A 26,380-nucleotide genomic window follows, 5' to 3' on the forward strand; every position below is an offset into this window, starting at 1 on the left:
AGCAAATCAACCCTCACCTCCGAAGCAGGTAAGTGTTTTATTGGAAAGGAAAACAGAAGTTTTTCTAAGTGAGTCACAAAGCAGAGTCAGAAGAGAAATGGAAAAGGGGGAGAGGGATGCAGAGTGGGGCAAAGGAAAAACATCTGCTCGATCATCCGGCACATTTACAGATTGTTACCAAAACAGAGCCTCTCGCTCTTCAGTCACCATATGCACGCAGGTGAGCGAGCATACTTGAGTTACCGTGAACACTAAATTCTAAGAATATTTAACATTTTTCCACTTGGAAACTGATATTAGTTCATACACGAAGTGGATTTTCTCTGCATTTAGAGGCGTGCTTAGTTTTTTAATTGAAATATATTTGATATGTAATAAATGGAAGGTGCAGAGGTTAATGTGATACATTTAAATGTTAGGATTGCCACTGTAGCAATAACTAGCTCATCTATTGTGTTACAAAAGTATCGGTTCTTTTGAGTGGAATAATTAGGCTCTAGTCTCTTAGCAAGCTTGATGGTCACAGTACAATACTGTTGCCTCTATTCATTATACTTGGCAACTATTTACGGGGCAGACCTCATTTTACTGAGCTTTGCTTTATAGCGCTTTGCAGATACTGCATTTTCATCAGCTCCAAGGGAAGACCCTCCACCAGCAGAAAGACTGTGACTTGCTGAGGGCTCAGATGATGGTTAGCAGTTATTAGCAATGAAGTGTTTTTAGTTGAAGTATATATATTGTTTTATTAGACACGATGCTATTGCATACTTAATAGACGACAGCATAGTGTAAGCATAACTCTATATGCAATGAGAAATGAAAACATCCTTGGCTCTTTATTGTAACATCCACCTCACTGCAGTGGTCTGGAACTGAACCCACGACCCTCTCAGGGGCTCGGAGTGGTACAAGGTGCCCGCCATCCTCCTCGTAAGTTTGTGCCCTTTGGCACTATCTCTTCTCCCCCGCCCCCATCCGCCGGTAGCCTCCATTTCATTCTGTTCTCACGAATTGTTTTAGATTCCACATGTAAGTAACATCACAGAGCACTCCCTCTTCTCCGTGGGACTTTTCTCACTTAGCATGGTGTCCTCCGGCCCGTCCACGCTGCGGCAGGACCACGCTTTAGGAACCCCATCCCCTCATCGCACATTTCATACTACGTTAGAACCTTGCCGTTCCCAAGCACATGGCTCTCGGCAGTCCCTACTTGGGGAAAACACAACGGTGGTTTAGTTGGTGGGCCAAAAGGAGATGAAGCCAGCACCTACCAGCCACCTGCTCCATGACACAAGTGGCCATCCTACGAGTGGGCATCACTACCGTCCGCACACCCTGAGATGCAAAGCCACAGCATTTGCCCCAGGCCGGCAGCTGCCAAAGCTGCAAGGCCGGGGCTGCTGGCAGCATCCCATGCCGCCTTGCCCAATGTTGGCCAGACTCCTAAGAAGCATCCTCTGGGCGCTCCAAGGTCGTTTAAATGGGCCTGCTGCTAAGAAATAACTCCTTTTCACTCCAGAACGAGACCAAGAACCGCAGGAGACTCAGCTTACTTCTCAACCACAGCTGACACCCTTGGCTTTCTCTCTGAAATAAATGTGAACTGGGGGAAAACACTTTTTGAGCATTCCCCGTCTCATCTTTACCTTTTCTTGCTTTATTACTTTTGTGGTCTTTTATTACTTGTTTAAATATGACAGAGACATTTGACAAAACGACTATCAATTATATGTATATAACCAAGCAATTCCACAGAGCAGCAAATATCTGAGGTGTTTAGGGAAATTCAAGAGACCAAAGCAATATGAACCCTGTGTATTCACTCCACCCCGCATGGAGGACGACGCAGGCGGCGCGCGAGGCATACCCCCAGGACAGACCAAACCCTTCAAACAGCTGAGGGTTTGGCTCTTTCAAATAGACTGTGTTACCTACGAAAACAATACAGTGTTACGATTTATAAAGAGAAAGTCTGATGAAGAGAGAACTGGTTCCATATATTTTAAGGGAAACACACACCCATGGACCACTGACTATGTTTTCTCCTCTTTCAGGAAAAGCTGGACTAAAACAACACATTTTTGGCAAAATAGTAACCAGTGATGAGCCATCACGCCTCTAGTATGTCAACAAATAGCTATCATAACCTTCAACAAAAACTTCACCTCCCAACAACCACTGTGCCAAGACAACGCCCAGAGGCTTCCCAGACACTCCAGCACTGCTGGGAAAGAGCGTGTTGAGAAAGCAAAAGAGAAAGAATCACATCCGAAGTGCAAATAATGACCAGAGTTCAATAAATGTGAGCTAAGAGCCTTGCAGACAGTGCGCTGCCTACCCCCAGGCCCTGGGTGGAGTGCAGGCTCCTGGGGGTGAGGCTGGGCTGGGGCCCTCCCTTCTGGGCACACAGCTGGTGCTGAAGAGACTTTAGCTGAGTGATTGACCTTAAAAGGGAAAAGAAAAGCAAAAAGCAGAGACTATTACCAGCTACATCATATAGACAAAGAAATGGAGGCCTGAACGTTACTGGTTTGCCTGACGTTATTCCTGCAGAAAAAGGCAGAACCACCCCAAGACCTAAACCCCTAGGTCAAACCAAGATATTAGGTCCCGTCCTGGCCGGTTGGCTCAGTTGGTCAGGGTGTTGTCTTGTGAACCAAAAGTTTGCGGGTTCAATCCCCAGTCAGGGCACATATGGGAGGCAACTCATAGATGTTTCTCTCTCACATCAGTGTTTCTCTTTCTCTCTCTCTCCTCCCGCCCCCTCTTCTATTTCTAAAGTCAATGAACATAACCTTGGGCGAGGACTTTTTTAGAGATATTAGGTCCTCAGTGATGTGAAATGAGCGAACGTGGAGAAACAGCAGTTTCCGCAAATACCTTCCACAATGGACATCCCACCGTGGATCTAGTTTTTTCCTAAAAGTCTGGTAAACCCCCAGAAGAGTGAGCCCGCCACCACCGAGAACATGCGCGAGCCGGAACTGGGGGGTTTGGAGGACGGCCCCAGAGGAAGGGTGCCCACTGCCCGGAGCCCGACCGAGCCCCGCCACGGCTGCGTGCCTCTCCGCAGGTGGTACCTGTTACTCAAACGGCAACAGCTTGGCACGCGCCTTCACTCTCTCTCTCTCCTGCGCAGGGAAACGTGGGACCTCTCGGGTTGACCAAGAGTTCAACGTCGTCCAATGTTGAAAGAGAGACAGAGAAGGCGGCCCAGGTCTCATGAAAATGCCATCTGAATAGACACACTGTGACCATCATAAAATGGTGAAATGTCACAATAAGTTTACCCTGCATCTAAAAATCAGTGACAAAATGTAAAAACATCCTAGAACACAAAAAACTGATGTGGAGACCTCTGGAAAACCACAGGCCGCTTTACAGTTCAACTCCAGGGGTCTGGCGTGGGAAAGGTTAACTTCATCAGGCGTTGAATTGGGACCAAAGAAAAGTGCTTGATGGAGAACTTGCCAGAACAACCCCGTAGTCGTGACCACCAGAGTCAAAGGCTGAAGTTATGCTCTAAACCTTAACTTAGAAATAAACATTAAAATGAAGCTTTCTTTAAAATTCTCCAATAATTTTCACTTTAAAAGTACCAAATTGACCCATAAAAAAGCTCATGCTAATTATTCCAAAGCAATCAACTTCTTAAAAACCCTTTATTCCCTAATTACGCTAACATCCCATTAATTTGGGACACTCACCCGTGTATTTATTCTTTGTTCATTACCTTCGTGCGCACTGAGGGAACACCAATAACACAATACAGGCATTAATATGTAACACATCAACAAAAGCCATCTGGAAAGCTAATGAATAATCAAGGGATTTCAAATTAAACTACAGAATTTTCCCTTAGAATCTTTAGGACAACACTGTCAAGTTCAATCTATTCACTTCGCCTCCAGAATCAATTTTTCAAACTTTATGACAGGTCTAATCGCTTCCACCTGTGTCTCTAGCTTGACTCTTGACTGGCATGCTACCAGCCAGGGTGAAAATGTAGACAAAGACCCCTATTAGGATCCGGCTGTTCCTCTACTGTGAGGTCACTCAGCCATTAAATTAGTTCCAGCCCAATTTCTGTCCTCGCAGGCCTGGACTGGGGAGGAGGGTGCTGAGCGGCGGGGAGGGGGCCGCGTCCAAAGAGAAGAGAAGGGGGAAGAGCTGTTGGGGGCTGACCAGACACACATGCAGGGAGGTGAAAACCTGGGATCGGCCCCGAATTCTGAAACAAAAATACTCCCTTTCTTACATGATGGTGGCTGTTCTCCTGGATGCAACTGCCCCCAAATGTTATTTAACACGGTTGTATGGGTGTGTTTTCTCTTTGCCTTTGGTCGGAGAGTTGAACTGTCTTTCATACAAGGTTTCCTCAACTACCTCGACGCTCACCGGAAACCCACGGCAGCCTTCGAAACACGCCCACTGCAGCTTACGGGAGACAAAGGCTGGCTCGGTGGCAGATGCTGGCCTGGGAGTGTCACGTGGACAAAGGACCGGGGAGCGCCCACAGCCCCCGGTCTCTCAGCTGAGGAAAGCAAAGACTGGGAGCGACACTGCTGAGGTTACAGAGCGGGTTGGTGATAACACCTTCGGTTCCAGCATTTTCCCTGCCAGACTGAGCTTTATGGCATCGGGAGCAGAGCCTGGCACACGTAGGAACTGCCAAAACACTCACTGGCCAGTCCAGCTCTCTCCCTGAGTCACGTTACCCGCGGGGCCCAGCTCTCTCTGCCCCAACTCCCTGCACACCGAGAAGGTGCACAGAAGCACACGAACTAACTGCCTCTTCCTATGCACAGTGAAGCGAGGGAGGGCACCTTCCCCAACAGTCTCCTCCCGTGCCCGGCACAGCACCCAGCACCCAGGACACACTCCATCACGCTTATTCCAGGAATGATAAAGGCAGGCATAAGCCTGAAAAATCAGGGACTTATTCAATGTTAAGGAAATAAACTTACTTGATCAAGAAATATGAACTATTCTTTACAAATGAAAACCACCACACCCGTGGCCAGCTGACTGAGGACGTGACAGAATGTGGAGGAGACTGATGTAAACAAGTGTGTGGACCTTGAGCTCAGCACATGCTCCGCCATGCACACTGAGTGCTTGCGGCATCTGACACAGACATGGTACAAGTCATCAAAAAGGCACAGTAAGTCAAGTAAAAGACGTTTCCAAATGACCACGGTGGCTCAGGTCCCCCAAGCTCCTGCACTCCGTGGCCCATCCTCACGCCTTCCTCACAGCGGAGGGCTGATCGGCGCTCACCGGAGATTTAACAGGTGCTCGATGGCTCACGTGAGTGGGTGGCTGTCTGGGTCTGCAGCTGGAGGATGTGACCATGGACCACAGTCTAGTCTGAACCCACACCTGTGGGATCCCATCCAACCAGCTGAGCAAAAAGGTCACAGGGAAACCTACCAGGATACAGCATGGAAAGGAAAAGATAGGCGTCTCAAGTCAACCAAAACCAGCGTTGCACCCAAAAGCTGTTCCCGGACAACAGAGTAGACAAGGCAGAGTCCAGGGTCAGCAACAGATGTCAGAGGAAGTGAGTGGAGACGGGACACAGGGTGCAGTTGCCTCCTCTCACCAGGCTGGGTAGGAGGGCACAGCCCTGGGGAACGTCACTCACAGGGTTTTCGCTTTTGTTTTTATTTGGGGCAGGGGGTTCAGGCCGTCCAATTGCCTTGATTTAGTTTTCAGCAGATGACTCCTGCATTTCCCTGTGCTCCTGGCTCCGCCCAGAACTCTGTCCCCTCTGCTGAGGCACTAAGGCAGCGTTCACATCCGCAGGGTGGGGTGGGGGTGAAGGTGGTCGGTCCCCAGCCTCACGCTGGGTGCACACCCACCCTACGCTCACACCCACGCAGCAAGTGCAAGCGTTCAGGGTCCACCTCCAGGCCACAGCAGCCTGGCTGGGCTTGCAGTCATTGAAGAAAATACAATGTCCTCCAAAACATTTGTCCGAAGAGAAGTTTCCAAATCCTCCCAGATTTACATAAACGTAAGAAAAACAGCTCCAATGACACTGAGGGAGCAGTAAAACAAAGCTCGTGTCTCCACTCAACAAGCTATCTCCACCCGTGACTTCTAGTCCTGCAGGCCTGGGGCTCCCGCAAAGGCTACAGCCACGCTGTCTGTCATCGGGCAGCTACAAAGCACATGTCTGTGACGCAGACCTCTAATGTCCTCCAGCATCCACCCCTTCTCCTCCTCAGGACAAGGGCCCTGGGGTTCGTGGATTCATGGGCGCTGCGTGTGAAGACCACTCTCATTTCCTAGCCTTCTCTGCGGGTAGATGTGGTCACATCTGGGACACAGGCCCCGGACACAAACATCACGAGCCACCTCGGGGAACTCTGTCCAGGCTATTCACACGGAACCAACAATCAGAGAGAGTCCGCAAAGAACAGAGCCACGTCCCTCCCTGCCCCTCCGCCTGCTTACTGGCTAAAATGACAGCATGCATGCTCCGGTCACCCCTTGGACCTGCTGAGGGTGACACGGCAAACCAACTGGGTCCCTGGCACTGTGGGCCACATACTGGCCCAGGACCACCCAGTTCAGTCCACTCTGCTGAAGTCACTTGCGTTTGGGGCCCTCTCTCACACAGCTGAGCCTGATCCGAATGGGCCTGGCAACAGGCAGCTGAGTGGGGTCTGCACCCTGTGCACAGAATCGGTAAGCCAGAGCAACAAGGCCTGGAACCGCCCCCTGAAGAGAGCATCTGGGCGGGACAGGGGCGAGCACACAGGTGTCAGAGGTCCACCACTGACTACCGCTGCTGTCATGCAGCTGGGCCTCTGTCACGTGGGAGGATCTGCAGCTCAGCAGGTGTCTGGTAGAAGCTGTGTTACAGGAAATCGCTCTGAAAATTCAAAGGGCAGTGTTTGTCAGTCCCGGGTCCTCTAAGCAAAGTTCAATGAAAGAGGGACAACCTCCCTGGCGCTAACCAGTCTTAAGAAGGTGGAAAAGAACACAGATTTGATAAGAGAGGGGCAGTCTGTCAGCATCTAAGTTGGAGCTTCTGGGGCTGTCCCTGCAGCCTCAGCAAGTGACGAGACAGATGCTTCACCACAGACACCCAGGAGCCTCGTGCCAAAGACGGAGGCTGGGCCGGCCCTCCACCCAAGCCCAGCACTTTATTCGGCCCCAGGCAGCCGCCACCAGACTGGCGCAGGTGGGGGAGGCAGAGCACTCTGTCCAGACCAGATCCCTGACGGTTACTCACAGGGCACCACTGCAGCAAGCCAGCTAGAGGCCTACGAAAGCTGCAAACACTTCCGACTCCCGGAAACAGCCATGACTATTCACCCTCAACCTCTCAGGATAAGGACGTGAAAAGTCCCTCCCTTCCAATGCTCGTCTCAGAGGTGGTAAGGTTAAAACTCCCCTCCCCCCAAAAAGGCAAAGCCAAGACCCCCAAGGACACTGGGCAAGAAACCACAGCGAGTAGAACCCAGGCTACAGATGGACAGACCAGCAGGAACGTACCCACCACCAGTGCGGGGAGTTTCTCCTTTCCTCTCCCTGCCCAGGGAGATTCGAGGGTCCCCATTTCCCCTACAGCGTGGGCATGGAGCAAATCCAGTCCATGGTTTGGAAAGTCCTCCTTGCCCTGCCCAGTTGACCCACTGATGCAATGCACCATACAATCACTATCAACGTTCAGCAATAGGAACGATTCCACACGCTGCTATGATAATCGGGTCTGACTCTGTTCCAGTGACGAATGACCCCAGGCACCGAAAGATGACGTACGAAATTAGTTGATACATGCGAGGTACATAAAAGCAGTGTCTGGAAGATAAAAGCTTTCAATACACGTTGGCTACGATTGCTGTTACCATTACTGCAACACTGTGTTTCCAAAAGGACAGCTTACGTGGGATCTAATATAATGTTAGCTACAGAAATGCTTTTGGTCTGACGCTTAGAAAGTAACAAGCCATACGTTTCCTTTATCTCACAGTCCCTTTATGGACAATTTTAGATCATTTTGGTACTAAGGCGACCTCTTCAAGTTCCTTCTCTTAAGGATAAGTTACAGTGAACAGCTCAATGTCTGCCCTGTGCCCGGCAGAGGGCCGATCGCCACCCATCAAAGCCACCTTACTCTGCACTCTCCAGAGACCAGGCAGGAAGAGAAACAAATGCCCTCAGAAAAGTTAAAATGGTTTTCTTTTGTAAAAACAGAAACTCTGGATCTTACAGAAGTTTCCGAGGCTACTATCATCAAGCTCAGCTATACACTTTTACAGTCCCACACTGCTGAAGAGAGAATTTGTATTTTTTTATAGAAAGACCAATATCAAAAAGGAGCTTACCCATAGTCAAGGGCACCAGAGCAGTGTATTTACATGGCACCTTTCTGCACCCCAAATCCAGGCTCCCCGCGGTGTAAGGAAACGCAAGCACCTGATCCCACGGGAGCCCCGGGCCACCCGCTCTAGCAGGGCGCTCACGGGCTTCTTGGTAACCCATGCCCACTACACAGGCTCAAGCTCAGAGACCATTATCCGATGTTTCAAGATCATCCAACATACAACAGTCTTTACTTATGCCCACGGAAATAGCAAAAATGGACAGGAAGTGCCCACGTTTTTCTCTCTGCATTTCACCTCCCCAAATCTTGTGTTAAATGTCATGTCTTGATTTTTTTTAATTTTATGTAAATGTAATTATAATGGGTCACCCTCTTGATATAACAGAATGTTCGGTTGAGTTACACAAGATTATCACGGGTTTGCACCAGCAGGTAATGACTGTTTCATCTATAAGAACAGGCTCCCTCTCTACTGAGGGGCTGGGGGTCGGTGGGCAGGGAGTGGAGGCAGGAGAGGCTGGGAGCACCGGGGAGAAGAGTACCGGTGACAAGGCAGAACAACTCGGTGGACAAGAACTGCACTTACCAGGGCTCCTATCCCCCTTCCAGCTGCCCCTCCCCTCACTCTGCCAGTTCCCCTACAGGCATGCCTTCCCTCCACCCTGCACACACACCGCAGCTGCCCGTTCCATGACTTGTTCCGTGACTTGTTCCGTGACTTGGAGTGGGAGTGTCAAGAAATCCTAAAGTTCCCGTTTGATATCAACATGCCATCAAATTCCAGAAATTATTATTAAGAAGAAAGGCCAAAATATTTCCATATGTCCCGTAGGTTGGATTATGCGTCTAACTGTGCAACCTCACAGGGGAAAGTGCCCAGAAACTGTGAATCTGGGCTCTGGGGGGAGAACCCTACATTCCTCACATTGGAAGATGCTTTTCTTATTCATTCCCTCTGAAATCCCACTTTTTAAACTACCTCAGAGTAAGAGTATTAATTAACACTGACTAATTTGGGAGTTAAAAAATGCCTTTCATCTGCTTTCCATTTTTTAACCTTTAATCAAAGTCCAGGAAACAGAAGGAATAAAAAGGAAGTTTTTCAATAAGAGTACACTTCGAACATCCACATGGGATTACAGAGTGCTCAAAAAATGTCTTGGATGGGAACAGACCAAAACGGGTTTTCAAGTACAAAGCTCCACTCGATTCCAACTGAACACAGCCTCCATCCACATCATTCAATGTGCTATCCTGACACCCCTGCAAAACAATTTACACTAAGTGTCTGACGCTGGTTGTGACGACGCAAAAGTAAAACACTAACTTGGACAACAACGCTGCCTGTTCATCGTCTCTTTTCGCAACGTTCTTTTCCCCAGGACACTCTGAAAGGCCTGGTTTTTACAAAGGGCCACGGGAACCGCCCGTTCTTTAAAACACAAACCTGTGATCAAAGAACTTTGCTGAAGTTCTCTTCCTACATTTGAACCCTTCTGGGACCGGGTGCACCTCCCTTGCTGCTGGTTTATGAAGAGTTGCTGTTCCATGTGTCTGTCCCTTGTCCCCAGCACTGGTCAGAGAGACCCTTCTGCACAACTGGACTCACCGCGCAGGCCCACAACTCACCCGTCCAGAAGATCCATGGTGGTGGATGCCACTTCAGCAAAGAGGACCACTTTCCCAAGCTGCTTTGTCTGCAGGGTTTGCCTGTAGATCTCCAAGTTGAAGTGTTCCGACGAGAAGGACGTCGTGTCGGTCACCACAGGTAGAGCGGCTGGCGTGACTTCTACTTCAGGCGTGCAGGAGGGGACGAACTTGAGGGACAGCTTGCTGGATTTTATGACTCCTCCAGGACCCACCTGTTTCCCCAGCCACCGCATGAGAGGATCCTGGATTTCCTGGGTCATAAAGAAAGAAACAGAAAGGTTATAACTCAGCATTATGTTGATGATGGGAACTTTTCCTGAAGATGTCGTTTAGGTAATGTAAGTACTTCCCAATTCGTGAGTAATAAAAGCTAGATTCACCCTGACCTGCGTGGCTCCCTTCGTTGGGCATCGTCCTGCAAAGTGAAAGGTCACAGGTTCAATTTCAGGTCAGGGCAAGTGCCTAGGTTATAGGTTCAGTCCCCAGTCGGGCACATACAGGAGGCAACTGATGGATGTTTCTCTTGCACATCATTGTCTCTCTCCCTCTCTTTCTCCCTCCCTTCCCCTCTCTCTAAAAATTAAAAAAAAATCTAGATTTGTGTGTTCTGAACATTTAAACTGTTACATGATAGACAATAAGTATGCTAAGCATGCTTGTACTATTAACACAACTGTTCAGAAACCAGGATCCAAGGAAATAAGTAAAGTTCATTATTAAACTTTTTATCCTATTCTCCAAAGTTCCTCTGTGCATTTTACAGAAAACTTGAATCTTTATACTTTGCCCACTAGGAAATTCACTACCCCGTCTGGGAGAAGATATAAAACCGAGCTGACAGCTGTCACGGAGGACAAAGCACTAAGGCCCACAGAGCACTGGTTCTCAGCCTCCACGGACCCTCCAGCCCCTCTGTCACCAAGCCACCGACGGGCCACGGACAACAGAGCAGCACGTTTTCATACCGGGAAAATAACGGGGTGCCCACAGGTTACGTTCTCCTTGTCCCAAATCCGGGTCCAGGTAGGGGAAAGCCAAACCTATGTAACCTAGAAAAGAGCCTCGATCCTACCCCTGAAGCCACAAGGAGTCTTAGAGCCGCCCCAGAGGCTGAAACTTCCTCTCAGACCACGGAGGGCTCAGAGACTGCCTTCTGGGGTGTAGGATCAGGGAACTAGCTGTGGGATGGGGACTGTACCACAGTCTGTCAGTCACACACCATGAGTGCAGATCCAAGTTCCTGGGCCATCTTCTTTGTGCAAGGGCCAGGCCTCTCGAAAGAGAAAGCATGCCCCTCTGTTAACATCAGGGGTGTGTCCCAAGCTCCCCATGGCTACAGAGAAGCAGCTCCAAAGATAAAACTGCATTCAACTAAATTCAATGAAGGAAACTTTAAAACTCACTTGCATCTTGCAGAAAATACAGAAGGCAGAGGAGCGAGTTAAATGGCTTCAGAAGGAAGCAATCAGAGGAAAACCGAAAGGTGAGACATTTCGCAGAACAGGAATCTTCGACAAGCCGATGTCTCACAGGTGAACAGGTGAAGGTGGGCCTACGCTGTGCCAGGGAGGTCGGCCAGAAAAGCAAACACATCAACTGGCCTTCATAAAAACCAAGCGCATTAAGAACTGCTGCTCTTCCAGAGACGACGTTAGGAAAACTAAAAGACAAACAATGGACTGGGAGAAACAACTCTCAATACATGTGTCTGACAAAGGACTTACATCCAGAAAACAGTCTTATATCCTGAAAACAGAACTAGGAGAACACACACAACCCCACTGAGACATCAGCGAAAAGGTTTGACCGGAGACTCCCGAAAGAAACCTCAGATGGCCAATGAGCACGTGAAAAAGACCCAGTATCACTTGTCACCGGGGAAATACAAATGAAAACCACAATGAGATACCACTAGACACCCACTGGAACAATTAAAATTTTGAATTCTGACAGTATCTAGTGCTGGCAAAGATGTGAGGTGACTGGAACTCGTGGTGGGAATATAAAATGGTACAACGAGTTTGGAAAACAGCTTGGCAGTTTCTTGTCAAATTAAACATACACTTACCATATGACCCAGAAATTCTATTCTTAGGCATTTACCCGAGAAAAATGAAAACACATGTCCACACACAGACTTGTGCATGAATGGCTGGGGCAATGTTACCCACAATAGCCAAGAAACCCAAGCAGCCCCCACGCCCCCAACAGGTGAACGGGTAAGTCAGTCACAGCTCGGCCACACAGCGAGCACGGCTCATGAACAACAAGGAGTGAAGCACTCGGAGGCACAGCAGCTTCACGGGTGAGGCTCAGACACAGGATGCTGATCAAAACAAAAAAGACAGAGAAGTGCAAAACACAGAACAGCGTGTACCGTACGATTCAACTTAAACGGGATTCCGGAAAAGACCAACGTACGTACGCCGTACGCCGAGGCCGGCACAGCCGGACACTGGAGACGATGTGGAGGTATTCTCGGATGGCACAGGTGACTACTCGGGGCGAAGACGTGCATCAAACTACACCGAGTGGGTGCATTTTCTTGAATGCAAATCACACCTACAGGCGATTTTTTAAGTGCAAGTAGCAACAAGCTTGTGCAACACTGAAAAATAATTAAGTTCATGAGACCCTATATTCACTCATGTCCGAAAGAACACCAGTACCCCAACTTCCAAAGAAATCAGCGCTCTGACTTATGCTGAGTGCAAACACACAGAAGGGGCTGCTCTGTCGTTAGTTAACGTACTGCAACACCTGCTACAGGGAGCGCAGCCAAGGTCAGAGATACACGCACGCTGCGTTATGTCCCACGAGAGCCACTTCGCCCATCACTTGTCCATCAGCCACGTGCATGCATCTAGGACGATTCAGTCAGTGAAACACAAGCCATACATCTGATTCAGCGCTGGACTGGAAATATGTTACATTTCTGTGTGTGTTTTGGTTGTCCTCTTCCCAAGAAACACCAAGCAACTCATCCAAACCCACGAAGGTTTTCCACCTCCGAGACACACTGGCCTCGTGTAACTAATCAGATTAGTCCGGCTTCGGTCTTAACACTGTGAGCTGCTAGGTGACCAGAAGCGTGTGACCCAGAAGATGAACCCACAGAACCATGGGCACAAGCCCTTTCACGGGTGTCTCCTTCCCGGTGCGATGCACTCAACGAAGCAGGAGCAGGTAATCCGCTCCAATGAGACTGTCCTTCCCACCCGCTGCGCGCCGACTCAGAGTCTTTGCACACATGATGAGGACACCCGGCACCGCAGATCTTCGTCATGGAAAGGGGAGGACTCCCCTCCTCAAAGAGCAGGACCGCCCTCCTTGAAGGCGAGGACTGCTCATGTGGCAGCGGCAACCCCATGGTGGACTTCTGTTCTGAACTGCCAAGCAGAGTGCAGCGGCGGGCGGGGTCTCAGATGAGTGTGCTCCTCCTGACCCAACGGGGCCCCTGTGAAGAGGCTTCTGTCCCAGCCCTGACCCCTGCCTGACAGATTCTTCCATGGGTGACCTGGGTTCCCCCTGTCCCTGCCTTCCTGTTTCCCCAATGTGAGCAACCACTGATCCCAAGCACTGCCACCCCAGGATGACTGGACCTGGAGGGGCTTCTAGCTTCAGTGACACACTGCTGAAACCAGTCCACCCCCACAAATGTGCAGGCCAACCATCACCAACAGACATTTGAACCCAGGGACACGTTTTATTTGGCTCACCCATTTTGAACTGCTTACTGTCACTTAAAAAGTCACTTATCAAATTTCCTGGTGCTTTGAAAGAAATGAAAACTCTTTGCCATATGCCAATAACTGGCTGGAGCCACGCAGCACTGTCCTTACTTGGGGACACAGCTGGACTCTTGAGTGCCACCTCTGCTGCCTGTAGGCATCGGGATTTGAGACCATTCTTGGCCTGGAACCAAGCCCGGCAGCGAGCCAGCAAGGTCTGCCGTGGGGCCCGGGGAATGCTTCTGTCCAGCTAGGTCCACCTGATTCGCCAGAGTGACTCTAGTGACACTGACTGTCAAAACAGAGGGGGAAGAATTTGGCAGTTCTCCAAAAGGTTGAAGACAATGAACACAGGACCCAGCAATTCCCAAGTTCGTACCCAAAAGAAATAAAAGCAGGGACTCAAACAGACACTTGAACACCAACATTTTCACCGTAGCCAAAAGGCAGAAATAACCCAGGTGTCGACAGGGGTCAACGGAGAAGTGGACAGACAAAATGGGAAATACACGCACGCGGAGCACTGTTCGGCCACGAAAAGGAAGGGGCTTCTGATAGATGCTACAACATGAATGGGCCCTGAAAACACTGTGCCAAGTGAAGTAACGCAGACACAAAAGGACAAATACCGTACAATTCTCTATGAAATACCTAACATAGGCAAATCCATAGCAACAGGAAGTAGAATAGAGGCTACCAGGAGCTGAGGGGAAAGGAAATTGGGGAGTTATTGATTAATGGGTACAGAGTCTCTGTTTGGGGGGATAAAAGAACACTGGAAACAGAATAGTGGGGATGGCCACACAACACTGTAAATGAAATTAGTGTCACTGAATTGTACCCCAAAAGATGGTCACGGTGGACAACCTTACGTTACCCACATTTTACCATCATTTTTTTAAAAAGAGCAAGAGGAGGGGTCAAGGTCTCGACCACTTTTCTCCCCGAAGCTCCCTGTCCTGTCTGCAATCAGTCCACCGCCCGCCACTGAATGTCCTCCATAGGGAGGACACAGAGGGGCAGCCTGGGCAATGCCCAGAGCCCTCACTGAGCCTGCCTCAGGGCTCCTCCCCGCCCAACCTGCAGAGCACCGAGCAAGGCCACTCCAGGGAACTCTCAGAACAAGACTCCCCACCGAGATGGAGAAGTGACGGGCACTGCCTCTTGCTACAAGCTTTTAAGTTGTGTGACGCTAGACTGCAGCTATGGTAGGAAAGCGACCATTCGCTGTGCACCCACCCCACGAGAAGCCCCACGCTGGGAGCTTCAGACTCTGGACCCCAATCCTCAGCAAGCGATGCCTCTGCACCGGAGTGCTATCCCCAGAAGAGAACAGGGTGCCTCAGGTGGCACGGTGGTGGCCACACCACACATAAGTCACAGAGCTGGGGCCTGACCCCATGAAGCCAAAACTGCCTGCCTCCCAAGTCCCTACTCTGACCCCTGCCCCACAGCCCTCACAAGACCTGACCCAAAATAGAGGAACGCAGCAAATGCCTACTTACTGTAATCAAAACGCCAAAAGCCTCCCAAAGGAAAACACAAACTCCATGTGATAGGCAACTATGAAAGAGTGACAAAGTAGGTGTGTTTGGGGAGGAGCAGGGATGCGGCGGAGGGAGGCAGAGGGGAGTGGGCATGGGAGGGAGTGCATGGTCAGGCAAGCCTGTAAGAGGACATCGGCACAGGGAAACAAGGTGCTACCACTTAAGTGAGTTACTGCTCACCACTCTCCGATTTCAGCCGCAGGCAGCATATCCAAAAGGATTCAACTGAAGGGACACTTAACGGAACCAGGCAAGCCAGAGCCCCGCAGGGGCTGTGAGCCGAGAGGGCAGAGAGGAAAGAGGAAATCCAGCCACCCCTCTCACCTCCTGCACCTCCTGCCTGTGCTACCCTGGGGCCAAGAGCAGCCAGAGCCCAGGAACAGGGGACAGGGTCACCAGGACAGTGGCCAACACACCTGCTAGGGGAGAGCCCAAAGCGGCTGGAGCTGGCGGAGGGGCCTCACTCTGAAGGGACTGCCTCTCCCAGGCCGGCCCTGACCCTGCGTGGGCCCAGCAGTGAGATGAATTTCTACACACCCTGGTCCTTCACTGGTGACCAGAGTGGACCTGAGAGGAAGACCCTGGATTCAGGACGGATGGGATCAGGTAGCTAAATCTGCACTGGTCACAGTCGTTTCTAGGTCCCCACTGCCTGGGACACAGCAGGCGCTGCATCATGTCTGCTCCCCATGCTCCCGTTGCTGTGTAAGGTATCACTCGGGCTGAGGCTCTCTGCGCAAGGCTGCGCATTTACTGCATTTTCTGTTACCTGCCAACTCGCGAAAGAGCACAAAGGCTGGGTGGACCCGTAAAACAGGGGTAATGAATAAGTCGTTTCTAACAAGGCTGGTTTTATGGGCATCACACCTCTGCTGGGCCGAATGGGCTCGTTTGAGAGGTGAAACCTATTCTGCAAGTGTGGGACCAAAGAAAGCCACAGCAGTCGCTAAAAGAAAGGGACGCTTTACGGGTCGGGAATGAGCCATCGCCCCCGCAGGAGAGGCGCTACCTTCCACCCGCAGGCTCGGGGGGTGTGGGCTCAACAGCCGAGCCGTCTCCAGGGCCTTCATTAAGCCTGCCTGCCCACCTGCCCGCCTGCCCGCCTGCCTGCCTGCAATGCCCGCCATTTGTCCCCATCCAACACAAACAGGCTTCTGACAGAGCTGGAAACCTCACCTGGGGAGCCAGGAAGGCTCTGAGCTGTGAGCCGGGGTGCAAGAGGGACACCTATGGGTGCCCTGCCCGGTGTGCCCAGAGGCGGCATGTCCTGGGTGACATGTACACTTGCACAGATGTGACTGCCCACACCTCCACAACACTGAGCTGGAGCAGGCCTGGACCAGCCGGCACAGCCCTGATTTTGAGGAGGTCACAGGGCCCCACCATCCTATCCTATTTGCCCATCATCTGTTGGCCTGGCCTTGACCCTCTGGAGAGCTGTGCCCACATGGTGCAGGGGACCCCAGCTCAGAACACGGTCAACAGCTCTGCCACCAACCAGCTGGGAGGCACTGCCTCTTCAGGGCCTCAGTTTCTTTATTTTTAAGATGGCTTCAAGATGCAGTGAATAGTCCCAAATGTTTACTTTTCAATAAAAACTAGAACAATGACTATAAGAGTCCAGTATTAAAATACACATGGTGCCTGAAAAGAGAGAACTGGCCAGTTTGAAGAGGACTCAGAGAAAGCCGAGAGCTTTCTACCTAGTCCACTTATGTTAACAAAGTGTCGTTTGTTCAACTGGCTGTCACCGCGACACTCTGGAAAATTCAGAGAATCCCAGAGAATACCGCATGGGGGGGGCGGGGCTTACAACACACCCTCAGTGAGCAGAAGGAGGGCAGAGAGGCAGGAGAGCACTCAGGGGACTTGGTTTGAAAGGTCTGCGTTTCAGAAAGTGCCGCCAGTTCACGGGAAGGAGCAGCCGACACACCAGCAGGTCCTTGGTGCTGTTTCTAAACTGGAAAGCACATTAATATAAGATAAAACTCTTGCCCTGGTTGGTGTGGCTCAGGGGATTGAGTGCTGGCCTGTGAACCAAAGGGTTGAAGGTTTGATTCCCAGTCAGGGCACATGCCTGGGTTACAAGCCAAGTCCCCAGTGGGGGGACATGAGAGGCCACCACGACTGATGTTTCTCTCCCTCTCTTTCTCTCTCCCTTCCCTACTCTCTAGAAGTAAATAAATTTTTTAAAAAATCTAAAAACTAAACCACCTCTTCCCACTTTCTCCTAAAACTATTTTGTCAGTTATCCTCAGGCACATCGATAGCTGATTCTTTTCACTGTTTAACATGGTTGTTTACGAAATTCCCACTAGAGCTGAATAAAGGGTGAGTGAGCAGGACTGGACCCGGCAGCCAGTCCCAGCGGGCTAGGCAGCTGGCCTGTCCCCTGAGGCCCCTCGGGTCTCCCACACACAGGAGCAGAGGAGCATTTCACAACACACTAGTGGGAAAAGCCAAAACACTTTTTAAGTATTCAAACAAAACACACTTACTAAATGCCTACTATGGGCAAAATACCGGAAAAGGGATACAAAAATTGACAACATATGGTACTTGCCTTCAAATGATCTTGAATTACAGTTTGATGGGGCAGACAGATACTCACATAAATAAAACAAGAGCATTTGTACAGTATTTACACTTCACACACACACACAAATTCTTCAGAAGCAAGCAACCAGATCTAAGGTCCACGTCACAAGACTTGCGTTAGAGAGTTGAAAGAAAAATTGTAAATCCTGTAACTCATGACGTGATCACGGGTGGAATTTTCCTCAGTCATGGGGTGGAATCCCTTTGTTGAGCATAAAAGATCAATGAGTTATCCTCACAGCATATGGCTCTAAGATGTTTTATGTTCTATAATAGCACTTTCAAGATATTCTATGGTAAGAAGTTGATACACGTTGGCCCGTGTGAAGACGGGATATGCCCATAGTCCGATAGGGTGACAACCAGCCACCCAGGCTCGCTGCAAATCAGTAGGCTATCGGTTTTGCTTCAATCAAAGAAATTAAACAATCTGTCCCACTCACCCGCCAACTCCTGGAAGCACAGAAGGTGAAGCCCACGCTCTGGTAAACAACTTAACGGTAAGTCCTGTACCTTGTGGTTTACCTAAAAGCAGTAACATATGCATTTTTTTTTTTGTAAAAAAACCCGAACCCTCTTTATCAAAATGAGGCACAGTGTCAACCAGGGGTAAATCCAGGTGAAGGTTACATGGGGGTTTTGACCTATTCTTTCACCCTTTCTTAACTTTTAATTGTTATTAAATAAGTTGGGGGAAATGAAGGGATTGGCTCCAGAAATCCTAAGAAACCTGCCATCTCTGGCATTTGCAGGTCATTTTTGCTCTGCTGTTAATTCTGGAATCATCAAAGATGCAGTTTTTGTAAAAACAAAAAAACAAAACGAAACAGCCACTAAGAAGACCTTTCAGTGTCCCATGCCTCAGCTGACCCAGCAGGGCCCTTCGTGCCGTCTGCATTGGGACAGGGTCGCGAAGGCCACTCCACTCAAGAACACCTTCTGATCACCAAGGGCTGTTCCCCGCAGGCCGGGTCCCTGAAGTCCAAGTGCAGGAAGTGCTCTCCCCGAGCACAAACCCCGGTGGGCTTCACGAAGCTCTGCAGTGTGTGTGGAATCAGCGCATTAATAACAGCTTGGCACTGAACGAAAAACACAGCAGTCTTAATCTTAGATCTTGAATCGCGCCCAGGCCCTGCGTAATACCTGGCTGGAAGGGATGCAGCCGTGCGCATGTCTGGTGACGGGAGGCTGTGCAGTGAGACCTGAGTTTCGAAACCAGGGTTGGTAGCTGAACAAAATTTACTGGTTGTAGAAAAAGTAAACTTGCCTCTCGGGAGGTGAGCTCAGCCTCACCATTCTGACAGCAGCCCCTGGTGGCCAGTTCAGTAAAAAGTGTTGGCTCCCATGCTGAAAGTGCTGACCTCCCAGTAATGAAGGTTGCTCGCAGGCCGACTGGCCGTTCTAGGTTAACAGCTGGGGGTGACTAGGGAGGCAGCAAAAATCCAAACTAAGGACACCGTTGAGTCACATAAATTACCAAGTCATTAGGGTGCCTGTCTTTTGCATTAAAAAAAAGGGGTACTGTCTTTCAAAAGTAGAAAAGAATAGAATTCATTTTAAGAGGGCAAGAGAGTAATACAAGGCAGATAATACTTCCCTTAGTTATCTTGTTCTGTAATTGTGTAGAACACCTTTTAATATTCAAGGAGCCCAGATTCCTACACGAAATAAATTATGTTCTGTCTACACCCCCACACAACATCACCGGCACACTCATTTCCACATACGACATGCTGGGAACTCTTATTGTAATGTAAGGAATATGGCAGAAACTTCTAGAAAGTGCTGCTATCATTCACTAGGAGAATAAGACAGTCAAGACGGTGAGGCCCGACTTCTGACCCGGATTCACACCACTTCACGGAGGTGCACGGCACCGCGCTCCGAGGCTGACCGTGGGCTTCACAGGCGGGCAGCCGCTCAGGGAAGCCGCAGCGGCGGGCCAACTTCTTCGTAAGGTGCAGTCTGTCCTCCACTGGGAGAACAATCTGGAAACAATCTGCTGGGCAGCTGCTCTCATCAACAAACTGTTTATTGTAAGAAAGTGGCTGGGTCAAAGGCTAAACATCAACCTGAACCGAAAGCATACGGAGCAAAAATCAATCCCACCCCTATGCTAAAGAAACTCAGGACTTCTCAGGCAGAAAAGAGAGGGCGAGGGACTCCTGCCGAGTCATGAAAGGGGAGAGTCAGACAAAACTCCCGTTTCAGTGTGCATGGTTGTTCTGCACGCTATTACAAATGGTTATTTGCTGCTATTTTCAGAATGGCCTGATAATGGGGCTGAAATATGACATTCAAAAGAGGCACAGAAATCAACTTTCCAGCACTTCTGCCAAAAAAGTTACAATGGTTTTACCCCTCTGGTTTCTCCTTATGTTTGCTTTATAAAGGAATACCATGTAGCCATCTATAAAGGTGTCGGTCTCCCTAGAACCCGGAATGCTGACTGCATACAGGAGTCTATGAAGGCATTGTTTTTTGTATGGCAGTAGTATTTTGGCTATGTTTTTAAAAACATACGCTAAACATATTCACAGATGAACCCTGGCCGGTGTTGTCGGTGGGCTGGAGTGTCACCCCATGCTCTGAGAGGCCGCAGGTTCAATTTCCAGTCAGGACTCACACTCAGGTTGCAGGTTCGGGCCCCTGGTCAGGGCGAGTATGGCAGGCAACCGATCCATGTTTCTCTCTCATCAATGCTCCTCTCTCACTCCCTTCCTCTCTCAAAAAAAATAAAATCAATAAATGTATCCTCGTGCGAAGATTAAAAATTCATTCATTCATTCACTAAATATTTACAGAAGAGAGATGAGATGTGCCTCAGAATAACATGGAGGAGAAGAGGGTAGAACTCGATGAGACAACACTGGCCGGAACAGAAGACGGTGAGGCGGAGCACTCAGCGCGCCGGGCTCAGCACGTCATTCTGTTTCCTTTCGTGTATTTGCAACTTTCTGTGCAATGCAGGGTGCGGAGAAAACAGGTCTACCATTGCTCGTAAGGAAGGTCACATGATAATTAATAAATAATTCCAGAGCACACTGTGTCTCTTTCGCACACTCACAATTACAAACCTACTGTTTTCCCCACCCCGCATTTTCTTTTACGTGTACGCACAGTTCAACAGTTACAAGAGAGAATAAAATTTTTTTTTGTCAACTCTAAGAACAGTATTAACCTACCAAAGGGAACTTCTCCTTGGGGACACAGGTACCACGGTATTGCTAGGTGCTCAACAAGACTGTTTTTGAGCAACGCCTGAAACAGAGCTGTTAAATTCCAAGTCAAAAGCTGGAGAAACAGAAAGAGATATTCAGGGGTCCGCCCAGCCCGAAGCTGTCCGAAATGGTGCCACAGGGAGGTGTCCCGGGTTTAATAAGGAGCAGGAGAACATCTGTGCACTGGGAAGAAAGCCTCACTCCTACAGAAACCAGGCGCTGTGGTTTTAAAACAGCCCATGTAGCATGCGAACTTTAAAAACGTGTTTGTAAATTTGAGGCTGCTATACTATACTGCATGGGTAATTCTTAAATTAACAGGGAAATTAATTTGAGAAAGAGCCTAAAATAAAATTAAGCAGAAGCATAACTTTCTTTCATTGTGCTTAAATTAACTGTGGAAGTTGTCAAATTTTTCCAGTATAAAGATGAAAAGGGTTATAATTGCAAAAATCTTAGAAAAGAATGCATCCAAAGGAACAACTTAAAAAGTTTAAAAAAAAATTTTTTTTTTTGCGCCTCATTGCTTTCCTGGGACCAGCGTGATGGTGCAGAATCCTAGATAGGATGTGAAAGGTCATCTCATCCACCCTCTCCCGTAGAACTGAGAGGGTTTGGTCCTGAGAATTCAGAGGCAGTGGGCTGTCCTTTAAAAAGCCATCTTCTGTGACACACCCATTTAGCCAACCTGAGACACCACACCTAATCCCACCATCACCGAAGGAAAAATACTCGCAAAGAGGAGATTCTTCAAAATTATAGCCCTTTACCTTTAAAGCACTTTATGGACTAAACGGCCAACGAAAAATGTCAGCCATCAGGCATATTAACGTTGCCCATGGAAAGCAACACTAGGGTAATCTAGGCAACTCTAGGCTAAAAGAGTCTCCCACCCCATTCCTCCCCCCAAAAACGAACCATCGTGTTTTAATTTATGAAGCCACGACTTACTGTTTTCTTTTAAAAGACGTATTTCCTTATTTACGGAGCTTAAAACCAGGCAGGGGATCACCTGTGCCATCACCCAATCATTGTACTGTGTGCTCTACGGAGGACTCATTTTCGCTCAAAGCCAAGAAAACAACCCGTCAAATACTTCCCTACGGCACAGAAGTGCAAAGCTTTACACGGTTTCTAAGAAGAATACTTCACTTTAACTTTAATTTTTCAAGCTTTCACTTTGCCTGCAGGAGGCAAGCAGGTGCAAACTAGAAGTTTTGACAGCTCGGGGCTCAGGAAAGACTCGTGGTTTGTGAGGCTAACAAGGAGCCCAGCGACATGCCCCTTCCCGGTCCTGCTGCTGACTGACTACAGTCGATGCCAGTCCGTCTTCGCAAGGGATTCTGTTTAGAATTTGAATTTAAATCTCGGGGTGTGAGCGCTAACACCATCCATGTCTGCACCCCTGAGCCCTCTCCCCCAATACTTGGACACATGCACGGGAGACACACGGAACTTACACCCACACAACAAAACTACATTTCAACCTGTGTCAGTGGAAGAGTGATTTCTCTCAGCAGAAATCTCTAGACAGTATAACCAGAGTCCCTTGTCCTCAGAGGGGAGGGGGGAAAAGCCCTCTCCACAGAGGAAGGCTCTAGTTCAGCAGTCTTACGGCATCTTCTTGAAGCTTTAGTTAAAACAAACATATGAATATATATTTTTAATTCGTGTTAAAATTATAAACACTCACATACCACTAAAGGCTATCAAAACAAATGTTCTAAGGACTAAGCTGTTATCATGTAAAGCCACGTTGCTCGATTGACCAAATGCAGTTTTAGCTCTAGAACCCAAAGTACAGTCTCCAGCATCCACATTTCTTCCGCTGACTATACCCTTACACTGAAGCCTGAAGACATTCTCAGAAAGGCAAACACAACACAAGCAGAGGGCCGAGCAGGAGTGAGGCAGGGGTGCTCAGGGCCCTGCAGGCTGCACGGCCGCCCCAGGCCCAGCAGAGCCGGGGCAGAGGCCTCTCCTCGGAAGGAGCTATGGGGCCGAAACAGAAAGAAGCTAAGAAAGTGACTCACGCTCTCTGGTCTCCGAGAGAAAGAGACTGATGGACAGACAGACCAACCTGGGCTGAGCGGTCCCGCTGCCACGCTGACTGCTCTCACGGGGAAGCCAGGGCCACCTTCCCCTGCAGCGGCCCAGCTCACCGCTGACATCCCGCACAGGAAACCGCCCCCCACCACCTGCCTTCCCCACTCAGGCCGGGCAGATGGAGGGTTAGACACCATTCTGGTCCACAGATCGCCTGTCAGTCTTAAAGTGCAGAAACACCGTAAACATTTTTCTTCAAGACAGCACAATTCCTGCAGCAACATTCTCAATGTAGCATGAACAGAAACACAATGTGCCCCCAACTGCCATTCACATTTATCAGCTGGAAGTCGGGTCTTAGACCCCAGGGGCCCCGACCTGAGAAGGACACACCGCCGACAATGCTGTCACAACAGGCACCTCGCCGCCACGTGGCCCCCGGCTCCACACCTGCCCACGATCACAAGGTGCGGGCCCTTTGATCCTGCCCTCTCACCCGGACCAGCGGGGGCTCGCTCCCCGGGATGTCTTTTTTCGGCTTGGGAGCCCGAAACCTGCTCTGAGGACCGCTGCAAGCCTTCCCAGAGACAGCTTCAATCGCCTTCCCCAGGAGCTACCGCCACAAGCCATTCCGCTCACACATGGCAGCTATTAGGGCGCTGATGGAGAAGACAAAAAACATTTGGTCCTGGAGGGTTTTTTATTCCAAAGAGCCTGTTTCCCATCCACAAGTCTATGACTGCATAACGGAGGATATTAATAGTCTAAGGAAATAAAACTGCCCTGCCCAGACAGGCTGCTCGCCCCGGGAAGCCGCCACTGGAGAGAGGTCCCTGTCACTCAGCGGCCCGCCTGCCCTTCCCCAGGCCAGCCGGCAGGAGTGCAAGGTAGACAAAACTGAAACTTGAATGCCACTGGAGTGGACGACAACCCAAGGTGAGCTTGTGTTTCCCACCGCGTGTCACCAGCCTCTGCCTTGATTTCAGCCCAGAAGCAGTTTCGCTCCCAAGGAGCTGCTTTGACACATTCTTGTGGCAACAAGATTCCAGTAAGAACACAGTATACACAGTAGCTGAAAGCCTCTGTCCCCAAATCACAGAATGAAATAAAGGCAGCTAAGGAAAACACCCACCTGCCACTTCTTTTGCGTTTCAACGTCAAAACCCATCATGTCACCTTTGCCGCGGGTATTGTGTTTGATAACAGGAAGCCCATTAAAATGAACAAAAAACGTCCAGTTTAGGGGAAGGGCGAAGGAAGAAAGAAAGGAGAGAAAGAGGTATATGAAAGAGCCTTAAAAACATTCACAGCTATAAAAGCTTTGAAATGTTTGCTTTAATCTGCCAGCTGCTCTTTCGCTAGAACCGATCGTAAAAGCTGCCACGGCCCCACGTCAGCCGCATGTCAAAAGCTATTCAGGGCGCACCTGGAATTCTGACTTTCTCTCTAATTTTGATCTCCAAAAATTAGTTTTTAAGCTGTATTTTAAAGTAACACCAGAAGTTTCCCTCACCGTACATTCAAGATTCAGAACCAGGATTAAAGGTGAAGGGAGGAAGCATTCTGTACAAAACACCGTGCTTGAAAAAAAACGGAGAATTCTAACGAACTCAGAACAACCCGTGAGACTCTTCAGTTTTTTGCTCTTCTGTGGGGAAAGGACCCCTCCCTGCTCCTTACCCCAGGGCCACCATGAGACCAGATGAGACCGGGACACACATGAAGGCACTTGGTTAACTATAAAACATGCTAGGAAGGAACGGCCCTGGCGGGTGGCTCAGTTGGTTGGAGAGTCATCCTGTACACCAAAAAGTCGTGGGTTTGATTCCTGGTCAGGACACATACTTAGGTTGCGGGTTCGATCCCCAGTCAGGGATCAGGGCATGTACAGGAAGTAACCGATGCATGGTTCTCTCTCCCAGCAATGTTTCTCTCCCTCCCTTCCTCTCTCTCTAGAATCAATAAATCAATTGAATCTAGAATCAATATCCTCGGGTGAGATTAGAAAGAAATGAGAAATTATCTCTTATTTTCCAGAAACTTCTGCAGCAAGGTCTCCCACTTAGCAGTGCTTGCTACATGAAGCGGTCAGCAGGAGAAGGGAGAGTAAGAATCACATGGTGTGATTTAGGCCAAGACTCCTCATAAAGCAACCAACACCAAGACGCTAATTCCCTGGTGGAAGGGACCACACAGGAATTTTCTGACACGTGCGGAGATATCAAAACTCGTTATCGACAATACCTGTTTGGAGGGAGGGTTCATGGCAAATGACCCGGGGTTGAATCAAACTGAAATGTGACATCGTCGGGCCTGTCTGATCCACCCCACAAGCCCCACACTCCCCGTCACTCGTGCACAACAGGGTGATTTTCCGCCAGTTGCTTTAATAACAAACCCAGTTGTCACTTCTTATTATAGTCACACCTTCACCCCAAGGCAAAGGGACCAGTTGGCGCAGGACTGCGGCCAACATCCCGTCTGCTCCTCTCTCAGGTCCCTCCACGTCGTTAGCGACCAGCTGCGAGGAACTCCCCAAAGAGTCCCAGCTCTGTAGTTCCAGGAAGAGCCTCGTGCTCCGGGACCAGAGCAGGGATGTCCCGGAGAAGGGGCACGGCAGGTTGTGCACTGTCCCACCCTCTTCCTCTTCCTCCTTCTCCTCCTCCTCTTCCTCTGCTGGGCTGGGGAGTGGCAAGGGGCCCCAGGCGGCAGTGGCTCTGCAGGGCACAGGGAGGCTGAGGCTCCATCCTGCATGCAGGTTGCAACATCCGTCTTGGGGCACAGCCCTGGCCACCACTGCTCATGCCCTTTCCCTGGCAGAGATAAAAATGGAAGAAGCAAGAGCACGAGTTCCTCAGTTGGACTTCAGATTCTGCAAAGGAAGAATTACTTTTTCTATGAAATCGGTGTCGCTTACACACTCCCGTCCCCCCCAGGGAAGCGTGCTCCTGCTAACTTCCCATCACCATCAAGGGCAGGTCGGGGAGCTGGCCGCCCTGTAACCTGGCTCCACAGAGCCCAGTGGCCCAGGGTGCAGCTCGCGGGTCTCGCACTCCACCCACACCTCCAGAATGAAGGTCACTTGCCTGAAAGGACTCACTGTGTGGTGTCAGCACGCGTGTGGTCCTCTCTGAGAAATAGTGCACGGGGTTTCCATCGAGAAACTGCGACACCCCAGCAGGGGTGGGGCACTCAAATTATGAACCAAAGGGCCTTCCACCCATGGGAGCCAAGGACAGCTAA

The 26,380-nt window shown here is 49.7% G+C and overlaps 1 protein-coding gene across 7 annotated transcripts in view; it reads right to left on the minus strand.

Moving 5' to 3' along the window:
* Positions 1–26,380, minus strand: part of HLCS (holocarboxylase synthetase) — a 170,117-nt gene that overhangs the window by 107,864 nt on the left and 35,873 nt on the right. For all 7 annotated transcript variants that reach the window (XM_053916948.2, XM_053916943.2, XM_053916959.1 and 4 more), the window contains one exon: positions 9,974–10,245. In XM_053916948.2, coding sequence (XP_053772923.1) covers positions 9,974–10,245 — 272 coding nt within the window. The remainder of the gene's footprint in view (positions 1–9,973; positions 10,246–26,380) is intronic.

This window comes from Desmodus rotundus, chromosome 2 (assembly GCF_022682495.2).
Source record: "Desmodus rotundus isolate HL8 chromosome 2, HLdesRot8A.1, whole genome shotgun sequence".
In the NCBI taxonomy this organism is placed as follows: Eukaryota; Metazoa; Chordata; class Mammalia; order Chiroptera; family Phyllostomidae; genus Desmodus; species Desmodus rotundus.